The 17,919-nt window shown below is 42.3% G+C and overlaps 2 protein-coding genes across 2 annotated transcripts; one reads left to right on the top strand and one right to left on the bottom strand.

Annotated features, from left to right (window-relative positions):
- Positions 1 to 88: 88 nt before the first annotated feature.
- mmp23ba (matrix metallopeptidase 23ba) lies at positions 89 to 9,216 on the bottom strand. The gene is made up of 8 exons (XM_084069634.1): positions 8,911 to 9,216; positions 5,361 to 5,497; positions 4,582 to 4,721; positions 3,871 to 4,038; positions 3,564 to 3,728; positions 3,032 to 3,142; positions 1,535 to 1,661; positions 89 to 1,273 (listed from the first exon to the last, which is right to left on the bottom strand). Exons 1-8 carry the CDS (start codon positions 9,025 to 9,027, stop codon positions 1,099 to 1,101), a joined length of 1,140 nt encoding a protein of 379 aa, XP_083925760.1. The 5' UTR covers positions 9,028 to 9,216; the 3' UTR covers positions 89 to 1,098.
- Positions 9,217 to 12,678: 3,462 nt separating this feature from the next.
- On the top strand, positions 12,679 to 15,816 carry ubiad1 (UbiA prenyltransferase domain containing 1). The gene is made up of 3 exons (XM_084070508.1): positions 12,679 to 12,877; positions 14,084 to 14,701; positions 14,880 to 15,816. Exons 2-3 carry the CDS (start codon positions 14,137 to 14,139, stop codon positions 15,365 to 15,367), a joined length of 1,053 nt encoding a protein of 350 aa, XP_083926634.1. The 5' UTR covers positions 12,679 to 12,877; positions 14,084 to 14,136; the 3' UTR covers positions 15,368 to 15,816.
- Positions 15,817 to 17,919: the final 2,103 nt, after the last annotated feature.

Genomic DNA, 17,919 nt, shown 5'->3' with positions numbered 1-17,919 from the left:
CAGAGTGCAAAAAAAGAAAAGAAAAACGTCAAACCAAAGCCAAAAAAGAAAAATACCCCCCCAAAAAACGGCCTTGAACCCAGCTCGGTAGCAGCCATCCAAAAGTGATGTCATTCTTTGCACTGCACACTTTGTCTCAGTACTTTGTTCTTTCGGGGGAAAAGAGCGCCAGACCCCGCTTTGCCTTTGTTGTTAAAGTGGCTCCGCGACTTCAGAATTAAAACAATAAATTCTTTTCGATTTTGAACCGGAGAAAAATAAACAGTGAGTCTCATTCCTGCAAGACGGCTTGGCTGCTCAGACTGGAACACACACACACGCAGAAAAAGTCCCTCGTCTCCGGATTACTCCAAACCAATACAAAATGGAAATGTGCATTAATCACTTTTATCTATGGGTCCCCCACAAGCCCTACTGTGGATTACTGCACCTGATGTGGTGAATAAGTCTGGAAAGAGAGCTGGTAGTGGAACAGACTGAGGTCTCTAGAGGCGGAGGCTGCTGGCCTCACTCAGAGGCTAGTAAAGTAAGCTAGACGTCTGAGGTGTTCCATATGTGGATGAATGTCCAAACAGTTCCACGGAGTGTAGACAACATTGCTTATTCTGGCCCAAGTGCTTTGGTTTGGTCAGTTTGTAAATTCTTCAAATGGCATGCAGCAGAAGGATCTTTGTACGGCGTCGTTTACACAGTCTTCTGCTTGTTTCAGATTGTCTTCTGTTGGGTGTCGTGACGCACGTCAGTTCTAAACACCAGTTCACAAATACTTTATCTCAGAATTACAGTAAATATGAGCGAACTTGTGTACCTCGATTTGTTTTCCAGTTTTGTTTTCACAGAAATACTTTTTTGTCACATAACTTTTATTTGTGCATGTATGAAAATACATTTACAGGACAACAAAAAATGCACAAAAGTGAGTAGTGTGTGTGACAGTGGAGGGTGGGAGGTTAAAAAAGGAAAACAACACAAAAAAAGAAAATATGTGCCCTGGTGAATGAGGTCCCCTTTTGACTATTGTGTGTGAATGAGTGTCTCTCTGTCTCTATCTTTTGTAATACCCAGTGCATCTGTGCTGCAGGGTGCGCGGTGTGGGCTTCAGAAGCGCACTCGCACCCTCCAGGAGTAGTTGGTGAGGACCTTGTTCTTTTTCTTCACAATACAGGTGTAGGTGCCCTCGTTGATGGCGTTGGCTACGATGCTGATGTGGTTGTCCTTCAGCGAGATGTACCCCGGGTGGGAGTATTCCAGCAGCTCTCCGTCCTTGTACCAGCTAATGGGGAGGGGGGTCATACATAAAACAGAACTCAGTTAAACACTATATATACGTATGGTGTCCATAGCATGGGCATGTCATTATAGGTATTATCTTTTCCAAAATAGCAAAAGTAGCAGATCAACACGTCGCCATGCGCCGCATTGTGAGTGGTTGCATCGTACGACAAAGTATATAATGGGACATACAGTAAGCGGTCAAATGAAATCGCATGGGCAAGTTGGGTGTAAAGGCATGAGATGAGAAGGGGGCACTCACTATATTTTGCCTTTCTTTGATGCAATTTTCTTCCCACAGCGGAACGTGAGCTTCTTGCCCTCAGCCACCAGCTTGTGTTTGGTCCGCGGGGGAGCGGGCGTGGGCGCCACGGTGGGGAAGGGGAATTCTAAAAGTGAGGACAAAGGAGGTCAAATATTGTGTAATTATTCCCTGCAACGCCAGACCACACAGTCATTCGATTGTTCAGACGTGACGTTGCGCCCCGCTAGAATAACTTCCGGGTCCAAGTGTTTTAATGTTAATAATAATAATGTTAAATCATAATAATAAATAAATACTTAGTACTTCTATGATATTAGCATTAAGACCCTTATTAACCCTCAATGTTTCATTTCTGAAAAAGGAGGTTATTGTAAAAAGATTTACGGGTTCCAACATGTTGTTTACAATGAAGAGTGGACGGCGCTGGTGCCTTTTGGACCCGGACGGGACGTCGGACTACAAAATTACGTCAGACTTAAGAACCGAATACTCCTTTGTCATTGTCATGTTTTTTTTCAGAGTCGTGGTTTGTGTGTGGGGGTGATCTTTTTATTTCAGAACTGTCACCATAACTTTTCCTCACACACATCTTAACATACTTTTGGTGACCTGCAATTAATATTGCATACAAACTGTCAAAATTCCTGTACATGCCCCACTCCCCCAACCTTAGACCTTCTGGTGTTGTGGGCTGTCTTATCAGTGTTAGCTGTCTGGTTTCTGAGGAAGCACCACAGGCACGGCCTCGCGGTCAGCTGAAAAGTCTACTCGAAAAAAGAAGGAAAAAAAACAGTCGCTCTCGTTAATGCCGCAAAAATCCAATTTGACCTTCTGCGTCTCTAACCCTCAAGCCACAGTCTGAAATTCCAGCGGTTTGGAGTCACTCAGGAATTTTTCCACAGCCGAACAACGTCTCCCAATCAGCAATGAGGAACAGATTACCCGGAGCCAGGAATCATATCGTCTCGCTTCTATCCACACTGTCCCTTGTTACAGACCAAAAAAAAACAACCGAGAAACCCACAACAATCTTATGTGCTGTGATGGTTTAGGAGGAGCCATTTTCTGTTGTGCAACCAGAGACCTCAGGACTGATGTATTTGAATGCAAGTCTATGAAAGGAGTACGGCTGTTGAGTGCTGACACAGACTCACTAATTTATTGAATGCGCTGCTAATGGGTTAAGCAGTGTATGTCCAGGTGCAAAGCTCAGACAGGTTGCAGTTGCGTTTTGTTGTGCTCTGTGCCTTACACAAATTGCCTCTCTGCGGACACTGGAGTTTTCCGAGCCTAAATAACTCTTCCTGAATTAGTTTTCCCCCAGTGGCAAGTGCTAATCTGTTTTAGAATCAGATGTTTGAAAACCCCCATCACAGCTCCACATGGCTGGACCTGCTGGCTCCCGTTGCTCTGTTGGCAAACGGTTCACAGCGGCTCCCGGCAGCAGACGATGGAGCGTAATCTTTTTTCCTCTGGACTACTGCTCTGTCTTACCGTAACAAAAGTCACAGCTGGAGGGGCAGTGCTTCTGCATGAGCTTGCGCTTGCTGTCGCAATAGCCTTTCCTCGCCCAGGCGGGACAGATAAATAACCGATCCAAACATCCTGTAAGAGAGTAAAGATGGAGCAAAGAGGAGGGAGGGATGAGAGAGGGATCGGAGAGCAGCTTTCGCTCTGCAGCGCAGGAATTTGGACTGATAATCTGCTCTTACTTTTACTGAAAATGACTCACCAAAATACACACATACTAATGATGACTCACAGTTAGTGTCTACTATATTCAATAATGCCACGTTGGCTTTCAGAAGCAACTGTGGAACTGATGCCAGACCTCCCGCGTGTTCTCCATCCAGAGTTCCTAATCTAGGTGGTTTGGATTCTAAATGAGTCACGGCGGTCTTATACAGTACTCGCATGTTCTACAAGTCTAAGAATAGGTGTTAATCAGACTGCATTATAGAGTGAGAGAATAAATCATGCAGAAACAAATGTACATCTGAGCGATGAGAGAGAATTCTTGACATACCATAGAGTCGGTGCAAGCCCCACACTTCGTCCTGTGAGATTAGCTTGCGCCCTGTCAGAGTTGCATTCAGGTGCATTATAGCATTGGGGTTCAGAGAGTGCATGAGTCCCAGAACGTGACCGATCTCATGTGCTGCCACGTGGACCAGGTCCGTCAGCCAAACTCCTGCACAAAGATACCATCAATTATTTTGCATCTTGGACACTGTGCCCCTCTCTCACAGACACCCTTTATGCAAGTGTTCTCAAGTCAAGTATATTTGGTGTCGGTAAACATGAAACAGAAAGATTGACACAAAGGTACATGCCTTTCTTCCAGCTGAAACGCATGTTTCCCAAAACCCAGTACTCATGGTCATCAAAGTGGATTTCCCCCGTTGGGGGAAAGAAGGCGTGGGCCAGCTCTCCAGTGATACCGTCGAAACAGTGGTGCAGGTAGGACTGTAGACAGTCTGTGTGGTTGATGGGATAGAAGCCTGCCCGAGAAGAGAATTGAGATGAAGAGAGAACGCAACAGGGAGAAGGAGAGGCATATCTCAGAGCCAAGAAGGGAAATCCTCACTCCAGCCATTCTGTTTTGCATACAGTACAACTGGGACATGATGAATTATGGAACGAAACGTTTTCTACAAACCCCCCACACAGGATGACAACCATTTTTCTCACTTGCACTGAGAATTTATGCAGCAACAAGAATCCCAGACCCTGGAGCTGTCTCCCAATGGGACGGACAAGGCTTGATTTACTTACTTACTACACCATGGTCAGACATGCTTGGAAGATATTCTGCTTTTTTTTTACGTTTTATGAATCACACTGAATATCAAATTAGCCATAGCGTAAAGATACTAAAAGGAAAAAAAGAAGGAAAAAAAAAGCCAAATAAAAGTGTTGACAGGTTTGGCGTTACACACGGGTCCTATGAACACAGAGAGAAAAGCAAGTAATGACAAAAGCAGAAGGCCCAGAACTATGCACCGGGGAACATCTGTTTGTGACAGAACATGCCATGTGCCCACCTATCTTAATGTCCGCGTCTTGGTCAGCTGGCACCTCTCTGAAGCTGAAAGGTGAGACATCGCTCCACATGCTGAAAGCTTTGGCGATACCCTTGCGCGTGTCACTGGCATTCATCAAGTTTGTTGGAAAAGAGAGAAGTCTGTAGAGAAACAAGAGCATCATCTAGTATACAACCATGTATCTTCAGAAAGAAAAACAATGAATATTGATCAGACAGGCCCTAGAAGCAAGAGGGAACACCACAAAAACTTCTGATATACTGTTACTCAGCATTACTAATCTATGATCGCTCTCAGATGTATTTATTTTCCTTTGGACATTTTATGGCACTACACTCCCCCTTTCTCTCAATTTAGTCATTATATGCCAACTCCCAATTTTCCTCACATGTGTAGTCCCTGTCACTGCTAAGCCCTACTGTTGGTCACATGCAAGGTTTTTCACCAGGAGGACATGATGCATGAGGAGGAACACACTATTCCTCCCAGTTCCTCTCTCTGCTGAACAGGCACACTGACCAATCTGTAGGCGTCACTAATGCAGTGAAAGAGATCACCCTACCCAACCAGCTTCCCTGCCGCAAACACAGTTGTGTTCGTTGGAGCACCCGTCCAAGCCGGATGCATCCCTTAGTCTCCACGTGGTGGGTAGAAACTTTACTCCTGCACCACACAGATGCCACTATTTTGTATGTTGCTCTATTGCTTTAGATCAATTTTGGAGCCGTTAGTCTAGGATGAGGATTTGGCATGAAATGGATTACAGTCAATCTTTGTACTTGTATGTGAGTTTGAACTTGTCCCATTTGAGTTGCTCCGGGGTGAGGGTGTAGCGCTTGTTCCTGGAGAGATGGAGCACTTGCGAGCGGGCGTCTTTCCGGATCCCAATGAGCAACACACTGGTGTGAGCTTCTTCCTTGGACAAATAAAAATCTTTGATTAACCACCTGACACATGATCCAACCGTCTTGCTGGCCTCCACAGGAAAAGAACACTCGAGAAGCACGCGACAGGACACAGACAGTATTGTTCAGTTGGTGGTGAAAGAGCTTCTTTATGGGCTGAAATAAGCTAGACTGAACCTTAAGGGCCCTGCTTGGGTTTCACGCTGAAGACAATACACTCTGACACCGTGATTTAGCTGTAATTAGTTTTCCACAGGGTTTCAAACAAAAGCAATATGGTATAATGTTGTATTGCCACATTTTAGACTCTTGAGAGATTTTGACATGTCTCGTGAACATCAAGGTCTGCTGTGATTTTACTGTTACTACTGCACATAACTCTGCTGTTATTTCAGCGCCTTGCATGTGAATGTTACGTATTACATTTTCATGCAAGAGCATTCCATCTCCTGGAAAAAGGAAGCGGTCAGCAGTAAAAAGCGCTTTCCAAACGTTAAGTATGATACATTTTGCAGATAGATTGTGTCTGATGTCCCTTCGGGGAGGGGCAAAAAAGACTCCCCAAATAATAACACCTGGGTTCTATTCTCGTTTTACAGCTTTGAAAGGCTGACTATGGGTAGTTTTTGTTTTAGTGCTATCGTAAATATGCTGTGACTGGGCAAGTTAAACTGTAGGTCGGTTTGGTTTGGCTGCAATATACCATAATATCACTTGTCCCAGTTGATTCTTTTTTTTATTTATGGAAAAAGGAGGTGAACTGATAAATGCACGAGTTCACCAACTTGAAACTGAAGCGTGATTCTGACCATGGAGGATTACAAACAGAAATACTCCCAAAATACATTTTATAAAGTAATAATGATATGGTTTTTATATATTTTCTGTTTGCCAAGAGAGTTAAGACTTTCCTCGGTTCCTGTTAACAGAGCCAAGGAGGTGCACATTAAACCAGACGTTTATTACTCCTGAAACTGGAGAAGGCATTCTGTGCTCCTCCAACTACATGAAAGCTGCCCATGTACCCTAAATCTTTATCCTTTGAAGGTATTCATGTTGTTTTAAGCTTCTACCTTTGGCACACACACACTGATTCTGCAGTTTCTTGTTTGGCAAACGTTGAAGAAGGAAGGCATACATCAAGTCTACCCCATTCACCCTACATCTAACCCCAAGATTAATAGATCATTTACCCGCATAACCAGTTACCTCCTGAAATCACCAAACAGAGCAAGGCAGTGTGCACTTAAGACTACACTTGGGTTCCATTTGAGCACTGAGTTAAATTGACACTCAGGACTATACTGTATATTGGGGATGAGTAATGATGGCATTTTTTGCTCTACTTTAATCATAGTTTAGTATTTTGTACAATAATTGAATTCCCCCTCAATGTTGCTGGGTGAGTGTGTAAGATATGAATGCAATTAAGATAATTTTAAAGAGAGGTGATGGTTTCCACCCATTAGATTAATGGCTCAAATTCTTCATGCAAAAATGTAGAAGCCACAAAGCGACAACAATATAGTAATATGTTTCCATTTTTACATTTATTGGTAGAACTCTCATACAAGGTCTGACGGTACAGAATGCCACAGTGTGTTTTAAATGCTTATACAAATGTTTTCATTGTTTTGCTAAAAAACAATTGCCATGGGGGGACAGATGCAGTGCTTTCCCATCTGCAAGTATGTCATCTGAGGATGTTTATATATAATAGGAAATGACACATAGACAACGCCATGGATAAGGGAGCTTTGTCCCTCAAGGGACTGGTCCTCAGCTGTGTTATCTTACACAGTAAAATCCTCTATTTGTAACTCTGAGAGTACTTACACTCTCAGAGTTAAATAAACACAGTTTACTGTTTATATGGCTGTAAAGCATGGGAATGATCCTGAGAGTTGGTAGTTTGTCCCATGTTGGTTTGCAGTTGAGATGGAAACACTTGTCCAGCTCATCTCCATTCACTTCTGGTCCTGTTTCACTTTGCTATTTTTAGATCATCTTTTTAATACCCACCACATGAATACATCAAGACAGAGGTGAGCGTGGTAGTTCTGATCAAAGAACATTGAATCCAGTCACACACTCGCGCACGATTGTATATTTTTAGGCCCCATACAAGCAAAAGGTTATCTTTCAGTTTTATTCTTTCTCGGTGAATTTAATACACAGGACCTCAATGGAAGTAAGCCCTGGGCTTTTTTGGGTTATCCTTTTAGCATCCTTTTGTATAAATCTGTACCACTGTACCTTTTTTTGCAAACTGTTAATAAAGTACTCAATCAATCAATCAATCAGCTGTGAGATTGAGAAATCTTGGTCATTTGAACGAAAGTGCTTAAGGTGGTATGTTTAAACTTCTTCAGGAATAATAATCTCCAATATGTAATCTCCAACACCTAGATATCTTGGGTTACCACACGTGTGCATGTGTGAGAGTGAGTGAGTGAGCGAGCAAGCGAGCGTGCGTGCGTGCGTGCGTGTGTGTGTGTGTGTGTGTGTGTGTGTGTGTGTGTGTGTGAGTGAGTGAGAGTGAGAGTGAGTGAGTGAGTGAGTGACTGACTGTGTGTGTCAAGTGAGTGAGTGAGTGAGTGAGTGAGTGAGTGAGTGAGTGACTGACTGACTGACTGACTGACTGACTGACTGACTGACTGACTGACTGACTGACTGACTGACTGACTGACTGACTGTGTGTGTCAAAGGAAATGACATAAACCCATGCATCCCAAGCCCTCTAATTCCAGCGCATCCCAAGCCCTCTAATTCCAGCAAGGAGGGATGTTTTTTTTTGTTTAGTTTTTTAATAACAGTTGCTTTAGATCTACTGTCTTCTATTTAGTTGTTCAGGTTATAGTAGACTATTAGTCAATGTCAGCTGCAGATAAATGCATAGATTCTACTCACGTACTGTACTTAAGTACAATTCTGAGGTATGTTTTACTTTACTGGAGTATTTCCAATTTTCAGTACTTTTACTTCTACTCCTCTACATCTCAGAGGCAAATATTCTACTTTTACTCCACTACAATAATTTGAAAACTTTAGTTACTAGTTACTTTGTAGATTTTGATTATTATTACAAACCATACATTAACTGCTTGCAGCCCTACACATTCTGGCCATTTGAAAATAGCTGATCTACAAGCTTGTAGATCTGCTATTTTCAAAAGATTTATATATCCAATTTATACATTTGATTTTGAAAACTTTCGAAATGGGACATTCTGCATAATGAGTACTTTCTACTTTTGGGTTCTTTAAGTACATTTTGATACCAATACTTTTGTACTTTTTACTCAAGTAAATTTTGAATTCCGAACTTTAGTTGTAACAAGAGTATTTCTGCATTGCAGTATTGACACTTTTACTTAAGTACAAAAATGTGAGTAGTTTTCCCACCACAGTGGTCCAACCATACCTCCAGCCTCCAGGTAGGGAACGCTCCTGCGAACAGAACGCCGCCGATCAGCACCGTTAAGACGAGGAGAACTCTCGCTAAACTTCTGACAGTCTGGTGCTGCATGGTTGCGATCATATCATATCACCCTCCACAAAACAAAAAGCAATCCCTCAACGAAGACTTAGACAGATGTACCATCTATTCCCGTGGTGGACATCAGTATTCGTCCATTGCATATGCTTTATAATAAATATATATTCTACTGTAGTTGTAGCGGTGATAAATAGAGACAGCAGCGCAGTCCAGCCTGCGGACTGGGTTCAGAACCAGTGTTGCCAGGTTTTGCGAGAGAAATAAGCAACCAGGTCTAGGAAAACAAGCCCAAAAGAAGCAATTATAGGCCACATGAGCACTTATCGGCTATTTTTTTTGCAATAAAATGTGGAATATTTGGAATATTTTTTGAAACATTCTAACAGCACACAAATGCTCCCTGGGCACAAAACTTTTTCATGAAATTATTTGAGAACCACTGGTTTGAATGATTAAAACATCTGGAAGCAAGCAAGCCTAAATAAGCAAGTACACTTTTGAAACAAGCTCACACAACCCGCAACTACCAAATTTTACAGCAACTTATTTACAGAACAATAAGCCCAAAGTCGTTTATAATAAGCCGACATGGCAACACTGTTCAGAACTTCAGACTTCAGACCAGACGTCTGCAGCTCTGTTCGCCTCCTCTCCGGCCGCCAGGCAGTGTTGCCAGATTCTGTGAGAGAAACAAGCAACGCGGTCTAGGAAAACCAGCCCAAAAGAAGCGACTATGGGCCACAGGAGCACTTTAACATATACATCAGCTATTTCAAAATAGCAGATCTACAAGCTCACAACGCGTCGCGATGCGACGCGTTGTGAGCTTGTAGATCGGCTGTTTTCAAATAAAATCTTGCAGGGAAATTATAATAAGCAGATCTGGCAACCCTGCCGCCAGGGGCGCTGTTCCGCACCGTCTGCCAGGTGCAGGTTTCACATTACTTCAGATGGGGCAGCATGGGGTCACAGTCATAGAAAGCAAAGGAAGTCTATGAAAAATATCATGGCACGACTTCTGTGTTTCTAATAAAACTCAGCTTGCTTTAAAAAAAAAGAGAAAAGTTTTGAGGCTAGGCAAACGAGTTGTTGAAATGAGCTATTGTAGAAGTTGCATAATATACAATATTAATGTATTGTATAGTATGATAATGTTGCAGTGGTGTAAAGTAAGTACATGTACTCAAGTACTGTAATTAAGTACAATGTTGAGGTATTTTTTACTTTACTGGAGTATTTCCAATTTCCAGTAGGCTACTTTACGTCTCTACATGTCAGAGGCAAATATTGTTTGTTGTCTTTTATATTGTCTTTTACTCACTACAATTATTTGAAAACTCTAGTTACTAGTTACTTTGTAGATTGATTATTATTACAAAACATACATTAACCACTTCAACCCTATATAGCCTACATTTCGGCCATTTGAAAATAGCCGAGCTACAAGCTCAGAATGAGTCGCACTGTGAGCTTGTAAATCTGCTATTTTCAAAATATTTGTATACATTTGAAAATGTGTGAAATGGGACATTCTGCACATTGTGCACAATGAATACTTTTACTTTGTTACTTACTTTAAGTAGCCTATATCTTGATGCTGATACTTTTGTACTTTTACTCAAGTACTACATTTAGAATATGGGACTTCTAGGCTACTTGTAACAGTCAATTTGCAGTATTGATACTTTTACTTAAGTAGGCTATGACATGTGACGTGAGCGCTTCTTCCATCACTGGTATGTAGCTTGTGAGTTTTGAAACGCTGAGGAAGGCCGACGTGCCGAAACGCGTCTGTTTCTCTAGATCATTGGTTCTCAAAGTGGGGTCCGGGGACCTCCAGGGGTCCTTGAGAGAGTTCCAGGGGGTCCCCAGCTAAATGGTAGTTAGGAACCAAATTGACCCTTAAGGGTCTGTAACTCTGAGAGTGTACAAATGGAACCAAATGGACCCGTACACTCTCAGAGTTAAATTAACATTGATTTTACTATATAAATTGGGGTCCCAGAGATAGAAATGCTATAAAATGGGGATCCGTAGCCTAATGCATGTCAAACTGGGGGTCCTTGAAATTAAAATGGTTGAAAATCACTGCTAGAGCCGTAAAATTCTTCTCTTATGGGGGTCCTTGGCATATCTTTTCAAATGGGGGTCCGCGGGCTAATAGGTGTCAATTTGGGGGTCCTTGAGATGAAAAGGTTTGAGACTGCTCTAGATAGACTGTCTGCTGCGGCTGTTCATCTTCAAGAATAAATCAAGAACATAACTGAAGAGAGTGTGAACTCTGACCTGTTTTCCTTCTTTTTATTCATTCTTTCGCCCTTTCTTGCAAACTGCAAATGATGGGAGCTTGCCTTGTATGACAAATAATTCCACCCACTTTTTACAGTAAACATGTGAAGTGACAATAAAGTTGAAGTTGAAACTATGTTTTAGAAAATGCACAGAGGCTAATCATGGCAGTGGTTCTCAACCTTTTCAGGCCGTGACCACCCAAAATAATCATATTTGGACTGGGGACCCCCCACCCTGACAAGCACTTGGAATGTAGTAGTTGAAGCATTACATTTTCTTTGACTCGGTTCCACAGAAAATAATGTGAAAATAGCCGATCTGCAAGTTCACAACGCCTCGCAACGCTATTTTCACATTTTTTGCCTCTTTCTTATATTATTTGACAATTTGGCCAATGTTTGGCCAGTTTTTATAGTATCATTAGTTGATTACTTTTTATGCAGTAGCCTAATGGTCTTTTTCTTTTCTTTCTATTGGTATTAAAACATCTTAAAAGTCCTAAAAAAATCTTAAAATTGTCACTTCACTGTCATCTGGGGACCCCTCTCCCAAGACCCCCATGGGGGTCCCACATGTTGAGAACCACTGAACTATGGCATGCCATGAACCATACATGCCATGAACTATGACTATGGCACGTTTGAATCCCAGTGCAGAATTGTGTGGGGGTGATAGTGATAGTAGGCAAATATTGCATAATTCCATCTGGCCACAGTCACATTTCATAATTTCATAGAGGGAACAAATTGTGAGCGGTTTGACCTCCAGGCATAAAACTTGTTTTAAAATCACATTTAAAAAAAAAGGACTCTACCCCCTATTTTGCCAGCACTGCCAGACACGATAACACACATCCTTGAATTAAATGAAAATAGATATTTGGTTATTTTAAAAGTTCTTAATGTTTTTGCAGACGGAACTAAAGATAGACTTCCAATCGTTGCCGAACGGATCTCTGCGGAGTGTCGGACTTGTCTACAGCGTTGCCATGTCTGTTTATTATAAGTGACTTTGGGCTTGTTTTTCTGGTAAATTGCTTGTAAATATCGGTAGTTGCGGGTTGTGTTTTTTTGGGGCTCGTTTCCACTTTTCTTTATTATCATTTAAACCAATTGTTCTCAAATATTTTCATGAAAGTGTTTTGTGCCCAGGCGAGCATTTGCGTTGTTAGAATGTTTAAAAAAATATTCCAAATATTCCACATTTTAATGCAATAGTTTAAAAAAAAATAGCAGATCGAGCTCACAAAGCGTCGCATCGTGACGCGTTGTGAGCTTGTAGATGCATACAAGTTTAAAGCGCCCATGTGGCCAATACATTGCTTCCTTTGGGCTTGTTTTCATAGACATCGTTTCTTATTTGTCTCGCCAAACCTGGCAACACTGCTCGCCAAGGCAGGAGGAAATGGCGGCTGTCGTCAGGTGCAGGGCGAACGACCACAGCGGCCACCCTGGCAATTAAATCCCTTCCCAACTGACACGTATTCCCCCGGGAGACGAAGCAGGTTCAACCCCCGTGGTTTGGATGTACGCAACAGAAATAATGCTGCTACAGGGCGTCAAATAACGGTCCACCTTGGGAAAGGGAAACGCATTGAAAGGTAAATGGTGTGCTGTCTGTCGGACATTTCACTCCCCTTCCAGTGCTAACACACTTAGCCACTTAGCTTTAATCCAATAATCTTAGCTGGTTAGTAAAGGGCAAAGGCTGCTTCTTCTTTAACTCAAAGAGTGTACAAATGGACCCGAATGGGTCCATTTGGTTCCATTTGTACACTCTTGAGTTAAACGAGGTAGGAGGTTGGCTGGTGTTAGATCAGCTGCCAAGCTAGTAGGTGGCTGTTGTGTAATCAACTAATGACAGATAGTTGTCATCAGACAGTGTCAGTGTACATGATCCATTCTCATCAACTCAAAGCTGCTCTCACCATCGTCAGAATGAAATATCGAGGCAGGACGTGGCATCGGGGGCAACAATGTCCCTGGAATGAGAGGAAGGGGGCGACACTTCTCCCAAGATATTTTCAGCTGTTTTAGGTTTACGATCATGAAGTTATTAAAATAACTTCTAGAGCAACTCATGCTTATAATAACAACCGTAAGCTATAAATGCTGCATCTCGGTTCTACATGCTTTTTGATTGATTGAATACTCTATTATTTAGCACTTTGCAAAAAAAAGCACAGAAAGTACAGTTCTATACTTAGGGATGCTAAAAAGGATTAAACCCAAGAAGGCACCATGGCTTGTTTCCATTGGGGTATGCCTCCGCCAGTAAGTTGCATTTTACACCCATGTCTGTCTGTAAATGACTAAAATCTCTGTCTTATGTTATGGAGTTTTTGCCCAAATATGAAGATAATTGACATAATCATTTTTAACATCAGCTTGCTGATGGTGGCAGCATCAATTATGACGTCAGTCTTGCCCATATATGGTATGGCGTTCCACATGGCTCCAGACTGGCTTCCCAAGTACTCTGATGACAGGTACTGCATTAGTATATTACTTAGTGAAGGTCAAAGTGACCTTACATTTTTGACCACCAAATTCTAATCAGTTCATTCTCGAGTTAAAGATGTGGATGTATCATGTGCACAATTTGAAGAAATTCCCTTACGACATTCCTTCCTGAGATATCGCATTCGCAAGGTTTGGATTTGGATGGATGTACTTGTAGGAACGGACAACAACCCAAAAAATTAAATGCCTTCGGCCATGGTTTTTGCTAGCGGAGGCTTAAAAAGGTCACTGGTACTCCTGTCTGTTGCCTTTTTTGATTCTGTATGTGTTTCTTGTTCATACAGGAACACTTTGGAATTTGGGAGCACTGCTGGTACCCTGGGACCCTGGCACAGAAATGGCCAAAGGACAGGCACAAAGCCGGGCAGAAACATTTGTGTTAGCTGGATCAAATGGTCACAATGGCCAACAATGGCAGACCGGTTTGAATGACATGGTACAAAACCACCACCAGGCCAACCATCAGATGTCGAGGATGGCCCGTGTTACGACCCACATGAGGCACAAGTGTGCTGCCTATGTGCTGGCGCTGAGACCGTGGAGCTTCAGCGCCTCTCTTACGCCTGTGGCACTTGGCAGTGCCCTGGCATACAAACTGGACGGTTCTGTGGACTTGGTCATTCTGATGGTGTGTGCAGTGGCTGTCTTGGTTGTCCATGGGGCGGGGAACCTCGTGAACACCTACTATGATTTCTCCAAGGGAATTGACCACAAGAAGAGCGATGATAGGACTCTGGTCGATGAGATCTTGGCCCCACAGGACGTGGTTATGTTTGGAGCAGTGCTGTATTCTGTGGGGTGCTTGTGTGCCACTCTGCTGTACTTTCTCTCTACGCTGAGACTGGAGCACCTAGCCCTTATTTACTTTGGAGGGCTCTCAAGCTCATTTCTGTACACCGGAGGTGGGTGAAATATTAACCTAGATCTGTTGGCTTAACCATTTTCATGACCCTGTTTGTGACAGAAAAAGATCACTTGTAAGAAAACATCTGTACAATTTATTCCAGTCACAAACTGAAGTTATCAGAGTTGATTATGTTTGTCTACATTGATATTTGTATCTGTTCTCTCTCTTCCCAGGCATTGGTCTTAAATATGTGGCTCTAGGAGACGTGGTCATCCTGATTACCTTTGGCCCGCTTGCAGTTATGTTTGCACATGCCGTGCAAGTGGGCTACCTGTCAGTGCTGCCCCTGGTTTACGCCGTCCCTCTGGCCCTCAACACAGAGGCGATCCTCCACAGCAACAACACCAGAGACATGGACTCTGACAAGCAAGCAGGCATCGTCACACTGGCCATCCTCATTGGCCCCACGCTGTCCTACGTTCTCTACAACCTCCTGCTCTTCGTCCCCTACGTGCTGTTTTGCATCCTGGCCACACACTACACCATCAGCATGGCGCTGCCTCTGCTCACTCTGCCCATGGCCTTCCCCCTGGAGAAGCAGTTCCGCAGCAGGTACTATTCCAAGATCCCGCAGAAGACGGCCAAGCTCAACCTGCTAATGGGACTTTTTTACGTCTTTGGGATCATTCTCGCACCTCAAGGCAGCTTGCCATTACTGTGATTGAATAGCTGTGGCATTTAAAAAAATACCACATAGTTTATGTATGTCTTTGTGTTCGTAACGGTTCGAGGCGTTTCAAAGGCTTTAATTTATTGTATAATTTATACGTTTTAGTTTAGTTACTCATCTTTGATGCAGAGGACCTATTCAGATGTGTATTTTCTTTTTCTTTTCAGTATTAAGCACACAATGTGTGTTGTTGGTTCAGTTAAGAGTTAGTGTCGTTTTGTTACAATAGAGGCGGGCTATGTGCTTTCTTTATAAAAGGACAGACAGCAAAGGAACAATTGCCATATTCCATTAGTTCCTTAATATACAACACACGAATGTCAATTAACCAAATCTAAACATATTTTCTTTACAGAGCGCCATGGGAATTTATGAATTTTTGACTCATTTGGAGAGCCAAAATGGATTTTGTTAAATTCAAATAAAACTTTTTGAACTTGGTGGGATGTGCGATCATTACTTGTCAAATATCAATAAATGTCAAGGGCTTCAATTATCATGAAGGGAAAGCTTGTGGCCTAATAACAATAGGTAAAAAAAAAAGAGTCGGATAAAAGATCAGTGGCCTATTAACCATGGATTAAGAAACTGAGTATGCAACAGTGACTAAATCGTATATTTCTAGTTCAGAAGACAAGTTCAACTGAATAGTCCCACAGAATTCAAGATCTTGAACAGACTGATCTGAGTGACTAAGAATTGAACAGCATGTAGACTTAAGTCTTCAACAACAGGGGGCACTATAAGACAACGTAAAAACCAATACCATCAACTTCTCTGCTTTTTGTGATGGTGAGAGTTATGAAGTCCTTCCAAATCGCAGCATATAATGCAAAATATTTTGGATCAAATACCTTGAATCCCAGACAACATCTAGTACTTATTTTGTACTTTCAAAAGTTGTCAAAAAGATTCAAGAGCTACAATCTGCTATTTTATTTAAAGAAATGTGTGTGTCAGAGTATGTATATATACACACTAATAATAATAATAATAATACCTGGGATTTATATAGCGCTTTTCTGAGTACTCAAAGTCGCTTTACAAGGCTAAACTAAGTGGAATAAAATCAAAACAAAACAACTTTAATGAGAAAATACAGAGATTAAAAAGTTAAAAGGCTACAGAAGGCCAGGGAAAAAACACAAGTTGAGACTAGGGTGGTAGAAGAACAGTTAGGTGGGGAAAGCGGTTCTGAAGAGGTGGGTTTTGAGGGAGGTTTTGAACACGGCAAGGGTGGGGGCGGTTTTGATGTGAGGTGGAAGTGGGTTCCAGAGGGTGGGTGCTGCAACGGAGAATGCCCTATCACCCCAGGTGCGCTTTGTTTTTTTGGTGGGGAATTTGAGGAGGTTGGCATCGCTGGATCTGAGCGAACGGGTGGGAATGTGGTTGTGAAGGAGGTCGGAGATGTATTGGGGTGCCTGGTGGTTGAGGGCTTTGTAGGTGGTGATGAGGATTTTGAAGTTTATTCTGTGTTTGACCGGGAGCCAGTGGAGGTCGTGTCCCCCGTCCGTCTGTCTGTCTGTATGTCTGTCTGTCTGTACATCAGTGTTCAGTGTGTCTGTCTGTCTGTACATCAGTGTACGATTCTGTGCCTATCGGTACATAACTTGGACCGCGCTGAGTCGACTTCAAGTTCGCAACGCTCGGCACGGTGACTCTCTCGCCTCAGCTTGCTCAGCGGTGCCTCCCGTGGCTCAAGTCACCTTCAGGCGGTGCACCACCGTCGGTGAAACAGAGTGCACCTTTTTCAATCTGACTGGTTCTCCAATCGTACTGTGACATGTATACACATGTTATTTATCCAAAATGTTGCCACATTGCAATACACAATGCACTGAATGCAGTTTCCTACTATGCAAAAATGGACAATATGGATTAAATCAAATATCACAATGTGTTTGACCAAATACCTCGATTTGGGTGTTTTGGTGATATTGTGGGGATGACCATTGGTTCTTTCACAAATATTTACACAATGAGATTATTTATAAATAATCATCAGTAGCCTAATATTATAAGTAGTCGGTAAAGGCAAATAATAGATCAGCTAGAACAGTCAGGGAGGGTCCGGACGGTTGGCGTAACCGTCTGGGGTATATCAATATAATATCGATATATTGCTCAGCTGGCAATATAAATGTTGATAGCTGATATAGAAATAAAATCTCCTGGCGTGTGTGTGTGTGTGTGTGTGTGTGTGTGTGTTAGGGCTGGGCAATATGTCGATATTATAATATCTATATTGTGAGACAAAATTTTGGATGTTGCGATATAACTATGCCGTTATCCGTGTTGTGTTGCTGGTTTTAATCACAAGCCTAATTTTTTTCAAACACCCCCCCCCAAAAAAAGCATAAATAGCAGATCTCACCGCCCATCACATTGCGAAGCTTGTCAGCTTGTAGGCTATCTACAGAAATATTGGTAGTAGAATATGATATTTTCTCAATGTTTGAAAAATGGAAAATGAAATTGATATTGCCTCACATTTATAATCTCAATATTGATATCCAGGTAATTGGTCCCTAATTGGTCCCTAC

This window comes from Gymnoscopelus microlampas (genome assembly GCF_963454915.1).
Source record: "Gymnoscopelus microlampas genome assembly, chromosome: 10".
NCBI classification, from domain to species: domain Eukaryota; kingdom Metazoa; phylum Chordata; class Actinopteri; order Myctophiformes; family Myctophidae; genus Gymnoscopelus; species Gymnoscopelus microlampas.
Note: the sequence above shows the minus strand (reverse complement) of the source record. Positions and strands in the feature narration are given on the sequence as shown.

Coding starts and splice junctions, on each gene's coding strand:
- mmp23ba (XM_084069634.1), bottom strand. CDS start 9,027: ATGATCGCAACCATGCAGCACCAGACTGTCAGAAGTTTAGCGAGAGTT. Junction 3,729..3,870: donor GCGTTTCAGCTGGAAGAAAG/GCATGTACCTTT, acceptor ATCTTTGTGCAG/GAGTTTGGCTGACGGACCTG. Junction 1,662..3,031: donor CAGCTGTGACTTTTGTTACG/GTAAGACAGAGC, acceptor CCTCACTTTTAG/AATTCCCCTTCCCCACCGTG.
- ubiad1 (XM_084070508.1), top strand. CDS start 14,137: ATGGCCAAAGGACAGGCACAAAGCCGGGCAGAAACATTTGTGTTAGCT. Junction 14,702..14,879: donor CTCATTTCTGTACACCGGAG/GTGGGTGAAATA, acceptor CTCTCTTCCCAG/GCATTGGTCTTAAATATGTG.